The sequence below is a fragment of the Euphorbia lathyris genome, chromosome 5 (assembly GCF_963576675.1).
Source record: "Euphorbia lathyris chromosome 5, ddEupLath1.1, whole genome shotgun sequence".
Lineage (NCBI taxonomy): Eukaryota > Viridiplantae > Streptophyta > Magnoliopsida > Malpighiales > Euphorbiaceae > Euphorbia > Euphorbia lathyris.
In genome coordinates this window covers 82,137,819-82,155,230 of record NC_088914.1, presented here as the reverse complement: position 1 = coordinate 82,155,230, position 17,412 = coordinate 82,137,819, and the positions used below count along the sequence as shown (strand labels likewise).

Sequence of the window (17,412 nt, the reverse complement as noted above, 5' to 3'; positions counted from 1 at the left end):
CTTAATTTCTCCCATATTTTTAGGGAGCAAAACCGCGTGGCGGATCGCTTAGCAGCTGCTGGGCATGGGAGAATGTTAGGTGTTTCTACCCTATCTGTTCCTCCTTCTTTCTTTTGCCTTCTCTCCTAGAGGATAGGATTGGAGTCAGCCTTCCTAGACTGATCCCGGTGTAGTTTTTTTTGTTGGTTTTGTTTTTTTCCTTTCCTTTCTTACCAAAAAAAAAATGAGATTATGAGTGTAAGAAGCTCCACAATAATAAAGATAATGATGAGACTCTTAACGATTTGATTTGATGAGTCACTATGAAACTGTTATAATTGTTTTTTAACTATTTTTCTGCGAATTTTAACTTAAAACCCAACTAAAAGACCGTTAGAAATACTCTTAAACAATACAAAAAAAACTAATAATAATATTAGTCTTTAATGATATACTCACTCTGTTTCACAATACATATATTTCGTAAAAGTAAATTAATATACATATAATTATGGAATAAAAGAACTTCTTTAGAAATATATATATTAATAATATTATGGAACTGAGAGAGTAATATTTTAACCTGAGTAACATAACAATTGACGTGACATATTGGCTTGTGAAATGTTGGATACGATGGAGTGATGGAGTAACATGTAGACTAATAATGTTCAAATAATGTTAGTCAAACTTTTTTTTTAAATTTTTTTTTTTTTTTTGTAAAACACGTTCCTTTTAAAAATACATTCATCAATTTTGAAAAAAACAAACAGAAACCCAAACCCATATTTGTAATTGGAAATCAAATGAACCACATGAGTTAGTTTTTTTAGGAAGAAAAACGTATAAAATGAATGCATATTCAAAATTACTAGTATAAGAATACATTAAACATTTCATATATGCTTTGATTTCATTTGTTCCTAATATTTTCAGTTTGGATTACAATCAAGGATTAAAAAAAAAATTGGATAAACGTAAAATGAATGTTAAAAAACACATTTAATCAAACTTTAGGTTCCCTAATTTAATGCGATCTTATGATTAGTGTTCAAAACCGCTTTTAATTTCTAATACGCTAACATGATTTATAGAAACCACCCATTTAACACAACCTCAAAAGGAAGAAGAAAACTCTATGCTTTTATATCTTTGTCCAAGTTGAAATAACAATACAACATGCCAATAAATTCACTGAGGTTTCAAACTCTGTTACTGTTAGAATTCTACAATTATAAGTAAAAGGGTTAAAATTGTGTATGTAGATCAATCACTATGGTAAAAGGAAAAAAAAAAACAATATTCTAGCTCAATTCATGCTACTCATCATAATCTATTAAGCTAGAGAAAAAAATATATATGTTCTTTCTCATTTTCCTCACTCTCTTCAATATTAACTGTTCCCCTCGTCGCCACGAGACTGAACTACTGACGAATGGTTGCTCTGTTCAAGGTTAGCTACTGCATCCGGTCCATATACCCGAGTCATTTCGTCCTGTTGTACACATCATCACGTGCCAAGCAACTTACACTATTAGCAAGAATCTTGGTTTCCCCAATTTTGGCTCTAAGGTGAAAATGATTTAAGATAAACTTATATGTTCTATTCTATGTGATGTGATGTCCTATGGAGAATAATAAGGCTAAGGATCAAAAGAAACCTTAATGGAATCATTTTCGGATTTAAGTTTCTCGCATTCCTCCGACAGCCTCTGTAGTTCGTCTCTAAGGTTGCGGTTTTCGTTTGTTAGATTCTCTACCCTGCCTTGTAGCTCTTCACACTCTGCCTGTTAAGGATGATGGTATATTAGTACTTCAAAATGGAAAAAATCGAGTCCGTATTGGCTTAGCTAGAAAGTACCGATGGTTACCTGTTTGCGTAATCTTGATCTTCTGGCTGATTCCCGGTTCGATTGCTTCCTCTTTTGTCTTTTAAGTTCACGCTCATCCTAGCACAACAGAAAATATATAATTCGGCAAATGCAGAAAGAAACTTATGGATAAAACGAACCCGAAAAGTACATTTCTTTTACTGTTCGGAATTAAAGAACAGATCGAAGATTCGATGAAATGTGAGGAAAACGATAGAAACTGGACACAATTAGAGGAAAGGATCACATGGTCAAAAAATCTGTAATAAGAAAGGGCAAGTTCCGTACTTGAATCCATTGTTCTGGCATTATTGCAGGAGTAATTGCTGACGAAGCGCCAGATGCATTTCCTCTTATTTTAGCAGTCCCGGGAGCAGCTGGAGATGCATTCCATAAATCCATTCCGATATTTAAATTAGTTCCAGGCATAGAAGCAACAGGCTTCCCCGGCACTGAACCCTGGATATTTGCTCCGCTGGTGTTATGTTGAGCATTGGCTGCAACGAAGTCGGTGGTAATTAGAAGTATTACATCAAGTAAAATAACACGCCATCAAGGTTGAAGATGCCAAACGTACCATCTGCAAGCATCTGATCGAAACTTCCTTTCTTATTTGCGGCATATTCCTAAAAAGAATTTGTAGTCGTTGAAAAGCACAACATCAGTATTCAACAAATTTTACCGTTTAACATCATCTTAATGCAGAAATATCGAAAATTCCAACAATGCGAAGAAATTCGATATTGTATCAAACGCCACGATTTAACAAACTCGGTTTCTATGGCTAAAGCAAGCATTTCAGGAGCATAACATTCACAAACACTACGAAATAAAAGCACATCAAGTGGCAATCGACAACAACGCATTAACATATACCTGTTGGTTCTCATCACTTCCATCTGACGAGCCATCACTACCGGTGTCACCGCTATTGACAGACAAAAATTTGAAATGCGGAATAATAAGTAAATTAAAAGATAGTATTTTCTTAAAAAAATTCTGCAGTAAACTTGCTAGACCAACCTCTGGGAGGCACCATCATTTCCAGAACCTGAAGTAGCTTTTCCGGTCTCTCCTCCCTTGCCAGCTGAAGCTCCCTTAGATTTTTTGGCAGAAGCGCGGTCCTTAACGTCAGGACCTTTTCCTTCAAATTCTGCATTTATTGGTGCAGGATTTGGAGCCTGAAGATAAGACGAAGAAAAATTTGAGGTAACAAGATTAACAATATAAAATCATTATATAGAATGATGAGATGCCAAAGCTATATATATAAGTCATTCAAGTGAACATTCGGTATTACCGTGGTCATACTAGGATGAGCATATACTCCCCCAGCAGGATATAAAGCGGGGTATGGAACGGGAGTCCCATAGGGTGGTGGCATCATGGGGTGCTGAAAATTTGTAATTAGAAAATAATTAAGAGATATTTCTATGTAAGCAAACTTAGAGACATACTACTGCGAAATATAAAACGACTCTGCGCTAAGATGTACCTGACCTCCCCAGAGATAAGGGTGGGGAGTTGGAGATGGAACCGCTGATGCAAAAAAATGCGGCGGAGTAGCTCCAGCACCATAATAAGCCTAAACAAATGGACCGCTAACTTGTAAACATTTCAGATTACTTTCACCAGTACAAATTTATACTCTGAATGTCACAAATACAAACCTGCATAGAATTGGACCAATCGGGATACACAGGCGTTGTTGGTATTTCCTGCAAGCATCACCGGAGGTTAATAAACTTAATGGCGGATACGTTTCATGTAAGCAACACAAACACAAACACAGCCAAATATGCACATACAGGCACCTGAGTTGAAGATGCCGGTTTAGAAGTCTTAGTAGGTGTGCTATCTTCCCCCGTCCCCATTCAAATGAACTGAACAAGAAGCGTACTAGTTCAAGACGTAACAGTTATTACTTGTCAATTCTGAGCAATATCTATGAAGTTCCTGCAGGCATTATAAATATCAGAGTCATTGTCGTCAAGAACATGAAAGCAAACGAAGTGTCAAACAGAAAACGAAGTTAAAATCACTTGAAGCGTAGATTAGCCACGAACAATTACAGCCTATTTTAATTCAGACTTTCTAGCAAACTAGTATTAGCCATTATGCTTCTAGTTCACTCTTTTTATAGATGTGCACTTACTTATCTAACACAAATCCTGCGGATAAACAAATCTCTTTAAGGATTCAGCAGCAGGAATCCAAATGGGGAAAAAACCCCTAACTGAAACACTATTCCAACTTATGCCAGAAGGCTTGACACGATAACACTCGTGTGAAATTCCCTACGAGTATGATCGAGTAGAGAAAAAACGTAACTTGTCATCAATGTCACAGTTCATGAAGATTAATGGATAAAGAAAGCTGTAAAGAGGCTCCGATACCATGTCACGCAATTAAATCAACAAATGGGGCTGTCACGGATCGAACCCTAGACCATTTGCTCAAAGAGGCTCTGATACCATGTCATGGAACCATTTAAATCCAAAGCTTAAGCTTATAGTTAAATGTCCACTTCATATTAATATTTGACATGGTTGATCACATTTTATACATCCATAACTTATAAGCTAATTCCTTGGACAAACCGACGAGCTAAACTATGTTGCACGAAACTCCTCTCTTCGTGTCTGTTTCAGTTTCGTTTCTGTTTCTATTTCAGTTTCCTGGCTATGTTTTGATGACTATGCTTTAGAAATAACATTTCCCAGTATCTGTTTCTATTTCAGTTTCGTTTCCTGGCTATGTTTTGAAGACTATCTTTTAGAAATAAGATTTCCGGGTATCCGTTTCTATTTCAGTTTCGTTTCCGAGCAACATAGGATAAACCTTATTCCTTGTTCCCTAATTGGGATTAAATTAAGGGACAACAGTTGCATAATTAAAGCTAAAACAATTACTTCACAATACAACAAAGTATTTGTTTGAACCTTCCATATATAAATAACAGAATTAATTAGAAGTCGCTTGTGAAATGTAAGGTAATATATGCTCATACATGTCAATATTCAGACCCAAAATTCCATATATTTTGTAATTTACGCACAAGTTAAACCACAGCTGAATAAAAACAAATATAGAAAGAAACACACAATTTACTCCAATTCCCTAAAGCCACCTCAAAATTCAAAACAAAATCAGACCCAGTTCAGAAAGAGGAGCAAAAAATAACTACTCACATACCAAGTATCATAAAAAAACACAGTTGAGCTACCTAAATGATTGCAGAGGATAAAGACATAGATTCAATTAACATACCAAATAAAAATTTGGGGAAAACAACAAATATAAGATAAGAAATCCTCTCTAGAAAAGGTATGTATACAAAAACAGAGCAAAAAAGGAAATGACATAGTGAGAGAGCTAGAGAGAGAGAGAGATGGACCTGGTTTCATGGCGTGGAAGAAAAGAATGAGGTGGAGGTCCAAGTTGGAAACTTAATAAAGAGTAAGCAACAAAGTCTTCTTTGCTTGACGATACTTACCCTTTTCCCCCAAAGATCAACGGCTCAAAATTGAAGGTCTCAAAGGCCCAATTAAACGCAGAGAGAAAAAAATTAGAGGCAGATAAAAATCCCTAAATTAGACCACTAAGAAGAAGAAGAAGAAGTAGGTGATGATGTGGTGGAGGAGTGGCCAATAGACGGTGAGGAAGGAGGAGGAGATGACCGGAGAAAGAGAGAGAGAGAGAGAGAGATTAGGGTTTGAGGGGAGATGACACGTGCGAGAAAGAGGAATCCAGCTGTCGGAGTACTAGTGGATTAGGTGTTATATATATAAAAAAAGGAGTAATGTATGAGTCATCGTTGAAAGCCACCTGTAAATGGATAATATTAATATTTAATTTTTGTAAGGTTATTTGGGACCAGAAAAATACAACTAATGTCATTAATATTTAGTATATTATTATTAACTTCTTGGTCTCTTGTATCTTCTATTTATTGGGCTGCCACGTCTGCTTTTCTATTTTTTAATTCTTAAGAAAATGATGAGTTTCGTCTACTCATCAATTTACGTGTTTTTGTAAATATTTGAATTTCTGAATTAATTCTAGGAATTCAGTTCAGTCAATAATGCAGTACTCACACAGCATGGTACAAAATAGAAACATTGTTTGTACTTGTTGTAATAATGAATAAATTAATATATAAATTTTTTTTTGAATAAAAATTAATATATAAATATAAACAGATTTTTATTCAAAAAAAAAAAATATAAACAGATTTTATACCAAAACTATATACTAACATGAAAAATGGATATAAATGTGAATGTTAAATTAATAAATTCAAACGGAATTCGAACTATTTTTTATAAAAAAAAATAGACACAAATATGAATGTTAAATTAATAAATTCAAGTAGGAGATTGTGCTTCTTAAAAAAAAAAAAAAGATACGAACTAACAAAATTACGGGGGTGTTTGTTTGCTCATTTTCATGCTTCTGTTTGCCTTTTCATTTCAAAAGAGGGAGTTTTAAGTATTTGGTTAGTGACCTCCTGTTTGCCTTTTAAATTTGAAAAGTAGCATTAGGTGTTTGATTAGTAACTTCCTGTTTGTCTTTCACACCTGAAAAGCAGCGTTTTACAAAAGCAGAGAATCTCTGCTTTTTAGAAAAACAACTTTTTTTAACAGCCAACAGTAAACAGCAAACTGTAATAGCAAACAGCAACAACAAACAGTAGGTAAAACAAACGGGCCCTACATGTTTTTTTTAAGTCAAAATGAGTAGGAAAATGCATACAATTGTGGAAATATTTTGTCAATTTGAATTGGAAGAAAATATATTTCCTCTTTAATCTATAGAAAAAAAAAATGAATGTTTACTTAATTGAATTTTCCAAACAGAAAAATTGAAATAATTGTCCAAAATGCTAAAATGTTTTCCTAAATGATACAATGATGATAATTGCATGAAAATAATAATATGATAATATGACCAATAAATTAGGGATTTTTTTGTTACAATAAATTATGGATTTTTAAATAAATATTTAAATTAACTTTTAAAATCAAATAGATTCAAAATTATTAAAGAAAAAACTTTATGCTGCTTCTATGTTCGATGTTAAGAATCTTATTTGTTATATATTGAGGGTGAGCAAGAGTGAAGAAAAGAGATGAGGCAATTGAGAGTTTGCCGAAGAGAGCTTTATTTGAGAGTTAGTAATTTGAGGGTAGTCTAATCATTTTGGGGGAGAGTCAAAATAGTAAGTTAATTATTTTGGGGTTTTTTCGGGAAACACCTGAGTGCTACTATTTTGGTTTTATCTCATTGTAAATCTAGAAAGTTTCTAGAGAACGCCCTCTTTGTACGCTTACTATTTTATAGTGGAAGAATTTACTCTCGAGCTTGTTCGTGAACGTAGTCTGTTAAAATTATCGGTCTCATTTTTATTGATTATTTTGCTCGTCATTATTTTTACGGAATAATTTTTCCGTGTTATTCCCAACACTTTTCCCATCTTCCATCTTCTTCTTTTTTTTTTAGCTTTTTAGTCTTCATCTCCTCACCTCACCTCAATCTTCTTCCCTCTTTTATCAATTTTTCCGTCACTACCACCGTCACTTTGCATGTTTATTTAGAGGAGGAAGAAGGAAGCTTATCTTCCTTCTTCCTCCTCCCATATATATTTTAGTTTTCGTTTTTAGCTTTAGATTTACATTTTCTTGTTAGTTTGAAGTCTATATACCTTCTTGAACTTCTTTTTCCGTCAGATCTACACTTGTGAACTATATCTCTTTCTTTTATTCTTTTTTCGGTCTCAGCAAGAGCGGAAAATGTTTATCTTGTCCGTAGATCTGTAGATCTGCGTGGATGCACAAACAGAAAGGACTCAGATCCGAACGTCCGGAATAGTCTAAAGGATGGAGTATGGATTACAACGGTTTTTCAACGGGATTCGACTTACGAGAAGGATATGACTTCTATGTTTGTTGTATTTGTATCTTTTCTGGTTTTTAGTGCTCTTTGTAGTCTTTTATTGCTCTTTGTAGTCTATATATTGCTCTTTGTAGTCTTTTCTTCCCTTTGTAGGTCTTTGCCTGTATGGGATGAAGGTTTTATTCCTCTTTTTTTTGTACTGTATTTGTATTATTAAGTTAATGGAATGATATGTGCCTTTTATCAAAAAAAAAAAAAAAAAAGAAAAAAAAAAAAAAAAAAATCTTATTTGTTAAAAAGACAATTAAATAGAAGGGTCATGCTTTCAATGTTTTCAGCTGCAAAATGTCAAAACAACAAGCTTTTATCAAAACTATTGGCATAAAGAAAAACCGGCTCAAAATCTTTGAAACTTGTGTCAAATAAATAACACTATACAAACTTTTATCAAAACTTCCGCTGCTAATCAACTCAACGGGTTCTATTCTATAAGAGGTAAGTTTTAAACTCGTGTTTATATTCAGATTATGTAATAGATAATCCCTTTATTGGTATCAGAGCCACAGATTTTGTGTTTGGTTAGTTTTGATCCTCGAAAATGAAGAAAAACATAGTTTTGCATGTTAGGATTAATATTTATATTAGATCTGTGTTTTTTTGAATATGTATACGTGTTTTTTCGAATTGTTTTTGGCGTAAAACGGCTGCGAAATCGTAGAAAATTGTGTTATTTGCGTTTTAGGGTACATTATTTCAGAATTAAAGCGAACTCCAGTCTCAGCCGAAAGTTTTTGAGTCTCAACCCTTATTTTCATTCGTCACCATCATAACTAGAGACTCCAAAAATCCTAGATTGGAATGAACCACAAGATGAACCGATGACGGAAAGGCACCACGTGGCCCCCATGCCTTTGCACTTAAGCGATGGCCGTGTATCACGTGTGTGGCGTATGTGCCAATCACGCCGTGACACGTGGCTAATCACTCTCAACCAGTGCGCCACATGGCACTTATAGAGCCCACACATGTAGGCACGTGGGAGGCTTTCCTGCACCCGTTATCGACCCGATTTTTTCGATGACTATTTTGGAATTTTTTCTGAGGCATATTTTTGGTAATTTTCTGTGTCTAAAACATTTATTTTTGTGTTATAAAATCATTTATAAATTGTAAAAAATATTTTTTATATATCCAAAAAATTACAGAACTATTTATAAAAATACTACAAGTCATAAATAATTTTTTGAAAGTACTGTTGGTTCAATTGAAATGCGTTTTACATTGAAAATGGCGTTTTTGTATCCGTACCTTAAATTGTTTTCATTACTTTTTGCAATAATGGTTTCCACCAAAACAACATCAATGGTTCATTGGACTCCTGCTCAATTAGCTAAGTTGCAAAATTATAAAAGGAGATAAGGAAATGCAGGATGACACGCTGCATCCGATGGGACGATACCGATGCAATTGTGCATCATGTAGTCAAAATGCAAAACCTAATGCAAAAATGTATTTTTGCTATTGGTCTAGGACAAGTCCAAATGCCCATCATTCTTTTCAAAATGTTGAAGAGATATTTACAACTCGACAACTTAGGCATTTATATGCCTTAAGCTGGATTAAAGCCATGATGAATTACCGTAAGTCGGTAACTATCCTGATGAATTGGTTATATAGTATGCTTGTTACAATCGTTGCCAGACATTCTGATATGCAGTCGAGATCGGGTAAACTCTTTTATAACCCTTGGTAAAAAAGGAAGTTTAGTAGGATATCATCGGACTTGTATTTTTTAGACGATCCCGATCAAAATTTGTTACGATTATAGTTTAGACCATGAGTGATTTTTTAGAGTAAAAACTTTTTGTTAGTTTTTGTTTATCTCTTTTGGTTAGTTTTTTTTTTCCAATAATAGTTGAATATCTTTATTTTTTATTTTTATGGAAACGAATTTTATGTTGATTAATATTTCTGAGTATTTATTAAGGTTTATTATTTTATTTTATTTTTTAAAAATTAAGGTTTATTATTTAATAATTATTTTGTGAGATAAATTGTTGCTTTATCTTAATAGCTATTTATGAAAATCGGTCTTACTACTGAAAATTGGCCAACTTCAACGCCCAATTGTCTAACAATGACCTCGGGAGTCTTGGGACTGTGCTGATGTTCCGCCTTATCAGATAGAATGTGATGTTGCCCTCTCTCCTGTTAGAACGTCTATGTGCGTCTCAAATCAGGTACATGGTCTCACATCTCTTGCCAGTGATAAAAATCTAGTCGGTGACTCACTATCCATTAATATGGCCTCCACCACATCTTCTACATATTCAACACCTACACCTAGGGGTGCACGTGGTCGGTTAACTAGTCCATTAATGTTAATTCGGTCGGTTAACTATTTGATCGGTTTTTTAAAAACACTAACCATGCACTAGTCCATTAAATTCGGTTAACCACTAATCGGTTAACCAATTATTTCGGTCAGTTAACCTTTTATTTCGGTTTCTAACCATTAGTAAATAAAAATAAAAACAATAAAAGATTTCTAATTTTTATTATGAGTGGGACGGTGAGTCAATATCGAGTTGAAGAGATTAATGGGGAAAGAGAGATATGCGTGCATTATCGGAAAGTATGAACTAAGTAAAAATAGGATTCAAAACAAAGAAAATATTGGATAATCAACTTATATTTAGTTCGTATAAATAAATTTTCGCACAAGCTAAATCTTGTTTCTATTTAGTCAACGAATAGTTTATCTTCCTAAAGCCAATAATGAAAAGAAAAGCAATGTCATTTCTTTTTTCTTCAACAAACATCGCTATTTTGAAAGTTCATTCTTCCCAATGTTCTTTCCTTTTTCTTCAACAAACATCACTAAGTACTTAATTAGATAAGTATGATTAAGTAACTAACTAATTACTAATTAGTATAATTAGATAATATATAATTACATATATATATATATATATATATATATAAAATATAAATAAATGTATTTTTATATTTTTTAATATTTAATTGAAATTCGGTCGGTTCGGTTAGCCGTGGTTTTTAGAATAAGAAAACCGTAACCGTAACCATTAATCCTTAATTTTAAAATTAAAAACCGTACACTAGTCCATCGGTTTCGGTTAACCTTATTTTCGGTTTGGTTTTCAATTTTTCGAATTTTTGTGTGCACCCCTACCTACACCAGTGACATTGGCAACACTAGTGTCGAGGATGGACATCATGCCATCGGTCTCGGCTGGTCCCAAACCCGCTGATTCAGCCTAGTTTCAGTCGCTTACCTCTCTTCCCATGAAGACGTTCTGCCCACCTCCGCTGACATTCATACAAGGTCAGTACAACAAAATCGAGCAACCTCTGAATGAAACTTCGGGTTCTATAACGATGGTAGCACCCAATGGTTACTTACGACACAAATCATCATAATTGATATTGAAAACTCGATGTGATAGTTAAATAACAATTAAATTAGTTTTTTCAAATTTTTGGTAATATAGGACTATAATTAATCTTGCTTGGAAATATTGGATTTAAATTTGGATAATTTTTTTTATGGAGAAATTTGGATCATTTTGCATCTTAGGATCAAATCATATTTATCTAGTACAGTAAAATCATGTACAGGCCTAAATCTAGTAAGGGCTAATTACTAATTTAGCCTATTTGAAGGGGTCCATTAACATATTTGACCAACTTTGCTTCCATCTCACCAAATTAGACACTTTCATCCACTTTGGACAAAAATACCCTTATTTCAATTCACCTTCTTCCTCGGACTCTCAATGTCTTCTTCGTCATCCTAAACCGACGAAAAGGCGGTGGTTTATAGAGAGAAGAGATTATGCTTCGTTCAATCTTTGAAGAATTATTGTATGCGGAAGAGGATTAGGATGGAAAGCTCAAAAAATGAGAAAGAAAAAAAAATCTAACAATTGAACTGTTGCGATGTCGCATTTGTGACGAATTCGTCACAAATGCGACAATAGTTGTCGCATTTGGGATGAAATGCGATAAATTTCGTCACCAATGGAGGAAATTGAAACGATACCGTTAGAGATGAAGTAAGAGGCAAGACCAGCGAGAAAAGCAGACGTATAAGCTAAAAACATACAATTTCTACGGGAAATTGAACATAATATTTCAATAATCTCAAAAATCGCTAACGATTGGTATCAGAAATTAAAGAAGAAGAACCGAAGAAGAAGAAGAAGAAGCGGACGAAGAATAAGCGGGAGCAGGAGCAGATGGATCGATCGAATAGAACTAAGGATAATTTTGTCCAAAATGGATGAAAGTGTCTAATTTGGTGAGAATGAAGCAAAGTGGGTTAGATATTTAAATGGGCCCCTTTAGTTGGGCTAGATTTGTAATTTGCCCATTAACCTAATAAATTAGCCTAATATTTTGGGTTAATTATACAGAAATTCATATTTTAAAAACTATTTACAACTATGTCAAGTCATAATTTTAGATTATGTCAAACTAGTAAAATCAGTACTTTTAATATATTTTAAGGATTAGAATTTATAAATTAGAAGTCTAGAATATATTTTCTAGGGTTTATGATTTATGAATTGGAGTTCAGAATTTTTTAATTATGGTGTAAAATCATAATATATGGAAAATAATGACATATTAAGAATTAAGTTTGGTGATATGACTTAGTTGATTTTATATTTAATTATGATATTCATGTATTTGACCCTAATATTTTTTATTTTTTTTTGCTATCCAAGCCCAGTCCATTAGACATGGAATTAGGCAGCCTGAGCTCATCAATAAGTATTATTTTTTATCCCAAACCTAAATAAGAGAATAAAATAATCCAGTACAACAAATAATTTGAAATTAAACAAATTAATAAAAATAATTTCAATAAAGTCATGGGCTAAGTATGAAATATTTTCCGAGAAGTTGTTTACAATGTATAGATATAGAAATCGTGCTACCTAAAACTACCTCATAATGACAAACTAAACACTAAAAACATATGATTATGAACATAATAAAAAGAATTGAAGCCTAATTAATTATATAAAACTAAAAAACAAGAAAAACTCTCATTGATCAGATAAGCAATTATGAAAACACATAGTAAAACTAGTTGTACAGCTTTTAGGCTTCTTCTTAATCCTCACATTACTCTTGGTTGAGATTGAGACTTCATCATCATTTTCAGTGCCTGCAATCTCCACAGTTTTTGGAGGAATCATCTCTGTAGGCCAAAGAGTATGGAACACATTTTCTAGATATGTAGTAATTTCCATGAATTCTGGCCTCAGAGCTGGATCTGGTGACCAACATGATTGCAAAAGTGTGGCTAGTTCTTCTTCAATGTTCTCCAAGTTTGGCCTTTCGCTCTGTTAAATGCAACAAAAATGATAATTGTGTCAAATCCAGTTGTTTTTGTAGGCCTATTAAAGATATAAGCACAAATGTATTTGGTTAAAGCATCGCGAGGTCCATCGACTTTGATATACTAACATACACATTGAATTCTTAGAAAATTTAATGAACCCTTGCTCGAAGCCTAAACATGGAGGTTTATGAATTATCGAAATGCTCAATGCTTAGGTAAGCACTCGGTGTAGAGAAAATGATCAAGGACTCAATATGTAGATTTATATATGATTAATGGCTCAATATGTGAAAATAAAGAAGGCTTAATATATCTATAATCCTCTGTGTTTGTCAAGAAAAGTCAATTGCCTCCCCTATATTTTGGAAACGTCCTATGGCAAGTGACCTATCGAGTCCCTCAATTTTCTTAAAATGGCTTATTTACCCTTTGAACTTGTTTATAACCATCTATTGGCCTTTCAAATTTGCTTAAAGCAAACACACTTTAACTTCTCAAAATATCTCCTTGGATTTAGGGGGTCAATAAGGTCACTTTAAACAAGTCCAGAGGTAAATAAGACATTTCCAAATATAAGGAGGCAGTTGACTTTTCAAGACAAGTACGGTGAAAACTCTAAATTCAAACGCCTCAATATCATAAAAATAAGTAACAAACCCGGTAGAGGTCAATCTAGATTTACAGTTTTCATCTAAAACCTCAAGCTTATTTAGATTGAGCTATTGGTATGCAAATTCTCAGACGGAAAGGTCAATCTAAATCACAGATTAACATGAACAAGGTGCTTAATCGAGGAATCTAAAAGCTCAGGTTATCGTGTTATAATCGTATTATAATCGCTTTGTTGAGTCAGGAATATGTTTTAAAACATGAGAAACTTACATTGGCAGCAGCAGCATAAGCCACAGTTAAGTTATCTCTGCCTTTGAATGGAGCTTTATTAGTGAGCAACTCCCATAAAACAATTGAAAAGCTATAGACATCAACCTTGTGATCATAGTGTTTCTTCATTCCGATTTTAAGTGATTCTCTGCTGAATAACTAATTAGCAAAGATACATAGAATTAGATATAATAATCACCAGAATTAGAAATATAATTAAGTAAATAAACACCACCTCAGGAGCCATCCACCGGTAAGTCCCAGCTTCACATGTCATTTCATTCATAACTTCCTCTCTAGCTAGCCCAAAGTCCGCCACTTTAATTCGTTTTCTATCTTCTGTCAGAAGAAGATTGCCTGCATTTCCCATAAAACAATCTCTGATTACAACATGATTTACAGAAACAATGTCTAACAGGACCGTTTGACACGATTATTACTCTTGTTCCTTTAACATCATATGTAATTTTTTTGAATATATATATCACACAACACAATTATGACACAACGACCTATTTTGACACCTTTCTAATTCACCCCAAAAGATGCCTCAAAGGAGGAAAATTGTCTCACATCTATAGGTAGCCATATAGGTCTCTAATCAAGCAATATGGAATATTTAACACGCATCCCTCACGTCCAAAACCATGAGGCAAATATCCATGGGCGACCCAATATCGAATACAAGTCTATGATACCATGTAAATAAAGTTCAAACTCGTCCCAAAAGATATATAAGGAGTCATATAGCTCCCAAATTACGCAATGTGAGATATTTATTTCCTAGTACTTGCAGTAGAAGAAATTTCATAAGCATATAACCAAAATCAAAGGTAAAGTATCCAAATTGCAAATCAAAACTAGTGTCCATTTCTGAGTAAGCATTTGTTCCAAAAAATGAATGAAAAACTACTGAAAATAAGAGAAAAGTGAATTACTTGGCTTTAAATCTCGATGAATGATGCCATTTTCATGCAAGTACTCCATTGCTCGAGAAATGTCCAGTGCATAACTCAGAGAAAGTTTCATATCTAAACGTTTAGGGCGAATGCTCCATAAGTACTTCTGTAATGTGCTTCCTCTCAGAAGTTCAGTAATTAAGAACATTGCTGGTTCCACAGAGGCACCCACCAACTGTTTTTTTTGTGAAATTTAATCTTAATTAGAAGCTCAGAGATTGTTCATTACAAGACATTTATAGATAAAATAGAAAAAGTAGAAAAAGTTCATTCTAGATCGAAATTAATTGATACCTTGACAATATTTGCATGATTCATTCTAGATTGCAGTGTAACCTCCCTCTGAAATTTTATCTTGTGCTCAAGCATTACAGCTGAAGTCTTCATTGGTTGTATTATCTTCACAGCAACAGGTTTGGATTCTAACCTACAAACATGTTCTATACAATCTCAGCACCATCAAACCAAATACAATGATAATATTCATACAATGAAGACACAATAACAAGTGTATATATCAGTTGACCTCGGCTAGGCCATACGGAGAAAAAACCACGGATAACAAAAACGATATCAGCCTCTATTGGTACCTCTTTGAAAATCAGTTGGACGGACCTAGGATAGGGCCATCCAGCAGGAGTCCCACTGTTTCTTGGAATATGAAAATATCGCAGGGTCGTCGATGACGACCCCAGCTAGGTGTCACGGGGACGGATCTGGACTGCACAAAATACCCTGTGGTGCTGAGACTTACCCAAGTCCCCGGTGAGCCAACCGATACTAGGGGGTTTATATGCGACCCATCAATGCATATGTTCGCATTCCGTCCCGGAAAGGTCCTTTATATTAAACCTCGCCCTAAAAGGGGCACGCACTACCAGCTATTTCAGAGCCCATAATGTCCATAGGGTATGGAGACATTCGCCTCTGTTTCCCTAAGGTTGAATGCCCACTCTCCAAGTCCATTCTCTAAGTCCCTTATGGACTAGGGTGGATCCCTTAAGCCGACTACTGATCCAGGTGGTGGAGGAGATCCAATTACAAACTTGTCTCCTATAGTGTTCCTTATACCAACTTGATGTCCACATAGATATGTTCCATTTGCCACTCCTTGTCGAAGCCTCCTCCTAGAGTTGCCTTTGCTAAAGTGCCTCAGACCCTAGTGGATGGTACAGGATATCCCGGGTCCATGCCAGACCCTGGCTAGCCCAGACGGAGAAAAATGTGGATGTTGATAATTAAAATTAATTTCAGCACAAATTTTCTAAGAACATGTCATCATCTCCAGCTAATGTAATGGTTATTCCTAACATGACTTTGGTCTTTAATTGTGCATTATCAATTATATCAACAACCATTGATGATAAACAGTAATTAATTATTATTAAACAAATTGCTGGTAGGATTTAAACTTAAGGATTGAAATCTTATAACAACCAATTCTATCACGATTAAAATAAGTACCAAAAACAGAATAAACAATGACATGAATCAAAGTCGAGGATTTATGAACCCTAATTCACAAATGTCATTCCAAATGAAGACAATTCTGATAGGTTTAATGAATGAATTAATAACATGAAAATTGAAAATCCATAAAAACCCAGAAATGTCTATCAATAAATGCATGAAAACAAGAGCCCAGAATTCCAATTAAACAAGAAACAAATTGTAAATTAAAATCTAGCAAAAATGATACGTACTCTCCTTCGTAGACAAAGGAATTGGGGCCTTCAGCTATCAATTTACGAACAAGTACACAACGGGGATCAATAATCAAGCTTTTATCAATGTTAAAAACGAATGCGTCTCGCAAACTATCTTCTTCCTCGACATGGTCATCGTACATTATGGATTCTTTCTTCTTTCCTTTGCCAATATTTCGATCTCTCATAACACAATAATCATTGACAGACTGAATATCTTTCTTAATCCCTGATTAAGAATAACAACGAATATGAACTTTCTGTCGATCGATTCGATTGGAATTGGAAATTGTCTGTGTGTGTGCATATGGGTTATTGAAATGAGGAAGAAGACGGCACAACAAATGATTCAAAATATTAGTTTGTTTAGAGTCGTTAAAGATATTAAAATTTAAACTTCTGTTTCAAAACAAAAAGCTATTTGATTTTATTTTAACTTTAAATTTGTTTTAATGTTTGGTAGAGTTTGAAATTCGATACAAACAATAACAACTTTTTCATTTTTAAATTTTAGGCTGATTAAATTTCACAAAATTAATAATTTTGAGTCATTTTTTAAAATTGCTGTACTTGGCCTGCCAGATTTATAAATAGAGGAACATATATATTTGCATATTTTAGGTAGAGTATAAACAATTACGGACCAAGATTCAATGATAATAGTTGTTTCCGCGATCTATGGGTGCTCAATTGATGTATTTTTTGTGATTTTATAGAAAAAATTAAAACTTTATACACAACTTTTA

At 33.9% G+C, this 17,412-nt stretch overlaps 2 protein-coding genes across 3 annotated transcripts; both read right to left on the bottom strand.

Moving 5' to 3' along the window:
- Positions 1 to 1,101: 1,101 nt before the first annotated feature.
- Positions 1,102 to 5,608, bottom strand: LOC136230303 (G-box-binding factor 1). Of its 2 annotated transcripts, none has more exons than XM_066019337.1 (12): positions 5,248 to 5,608; positions 3,659 to 3,806; positions 3,521 to 3,568; positions 3,346 to 3,435; positions 3,151 to 3,243; positions 2,874 to 3,031; positions 2,727 to 2,778; positions 2,428 to 2,476; positions 2,139 to 2,347; positions 1,851 to 1,928; positions 1,641 to 1,766; positions 1,102 to 1,474 (listed from the first exon to the last, which is right to left on the bottom strand). In XM_066019337.1, exons 2-12 carry the CDS (start codon positions 3,722 to 3,724, stop codon positions 1,373 to 1,375), a joined length of 1,071 nt encoding a protein of 356 aa, XP_065875409.1. In that variant the 5' UTR covers positions 3,725 to 3,806; positions 5,248 to 5,608; the 3' UTR covers positions 1,102 to 1,372. The 2 variants fall into 2 exon arrangements, with proteins under 2 accessions (XP_065875409.1, XP_065875410.1); XM_066019338.1 differs by having other exon boundaries at positions 3,665 to 3,806.
- Positions 5,609 to 12,606: 6,998 nt separating this feature from the next.
- On the bottom strand, positions 12,607 to 17,057 carry LOC136230119 (serine/threonine/tyrosine-protein kinase HT1). Its single transcript, XM_066019057.1, has 6 exons — positions 16,664 to 17,057; positions 15,255 to 15,387; positions 14,940 to 15,135; positions 14,237 to 14,358; positions 14,002 to 14,160; positions 12,607 to 13,120 (listed from the first exon to the last, which is right to left on the bottom strand). Exons 1-6 carry the CDS (start codon positions 16,852 to 16,854, stop codon positions 12,821 to 12,823), a joined length of 1,101 nt encoding a protein of 366 aa, XP_065875129.1. The 5' UTR covers positions 16,855 to 17,057; the 3' UTR covers positions 12,607 to 12,820.
- Between the last annotated feature and the right edge of the window lie 355 nt (positions 17,058 to 17,412).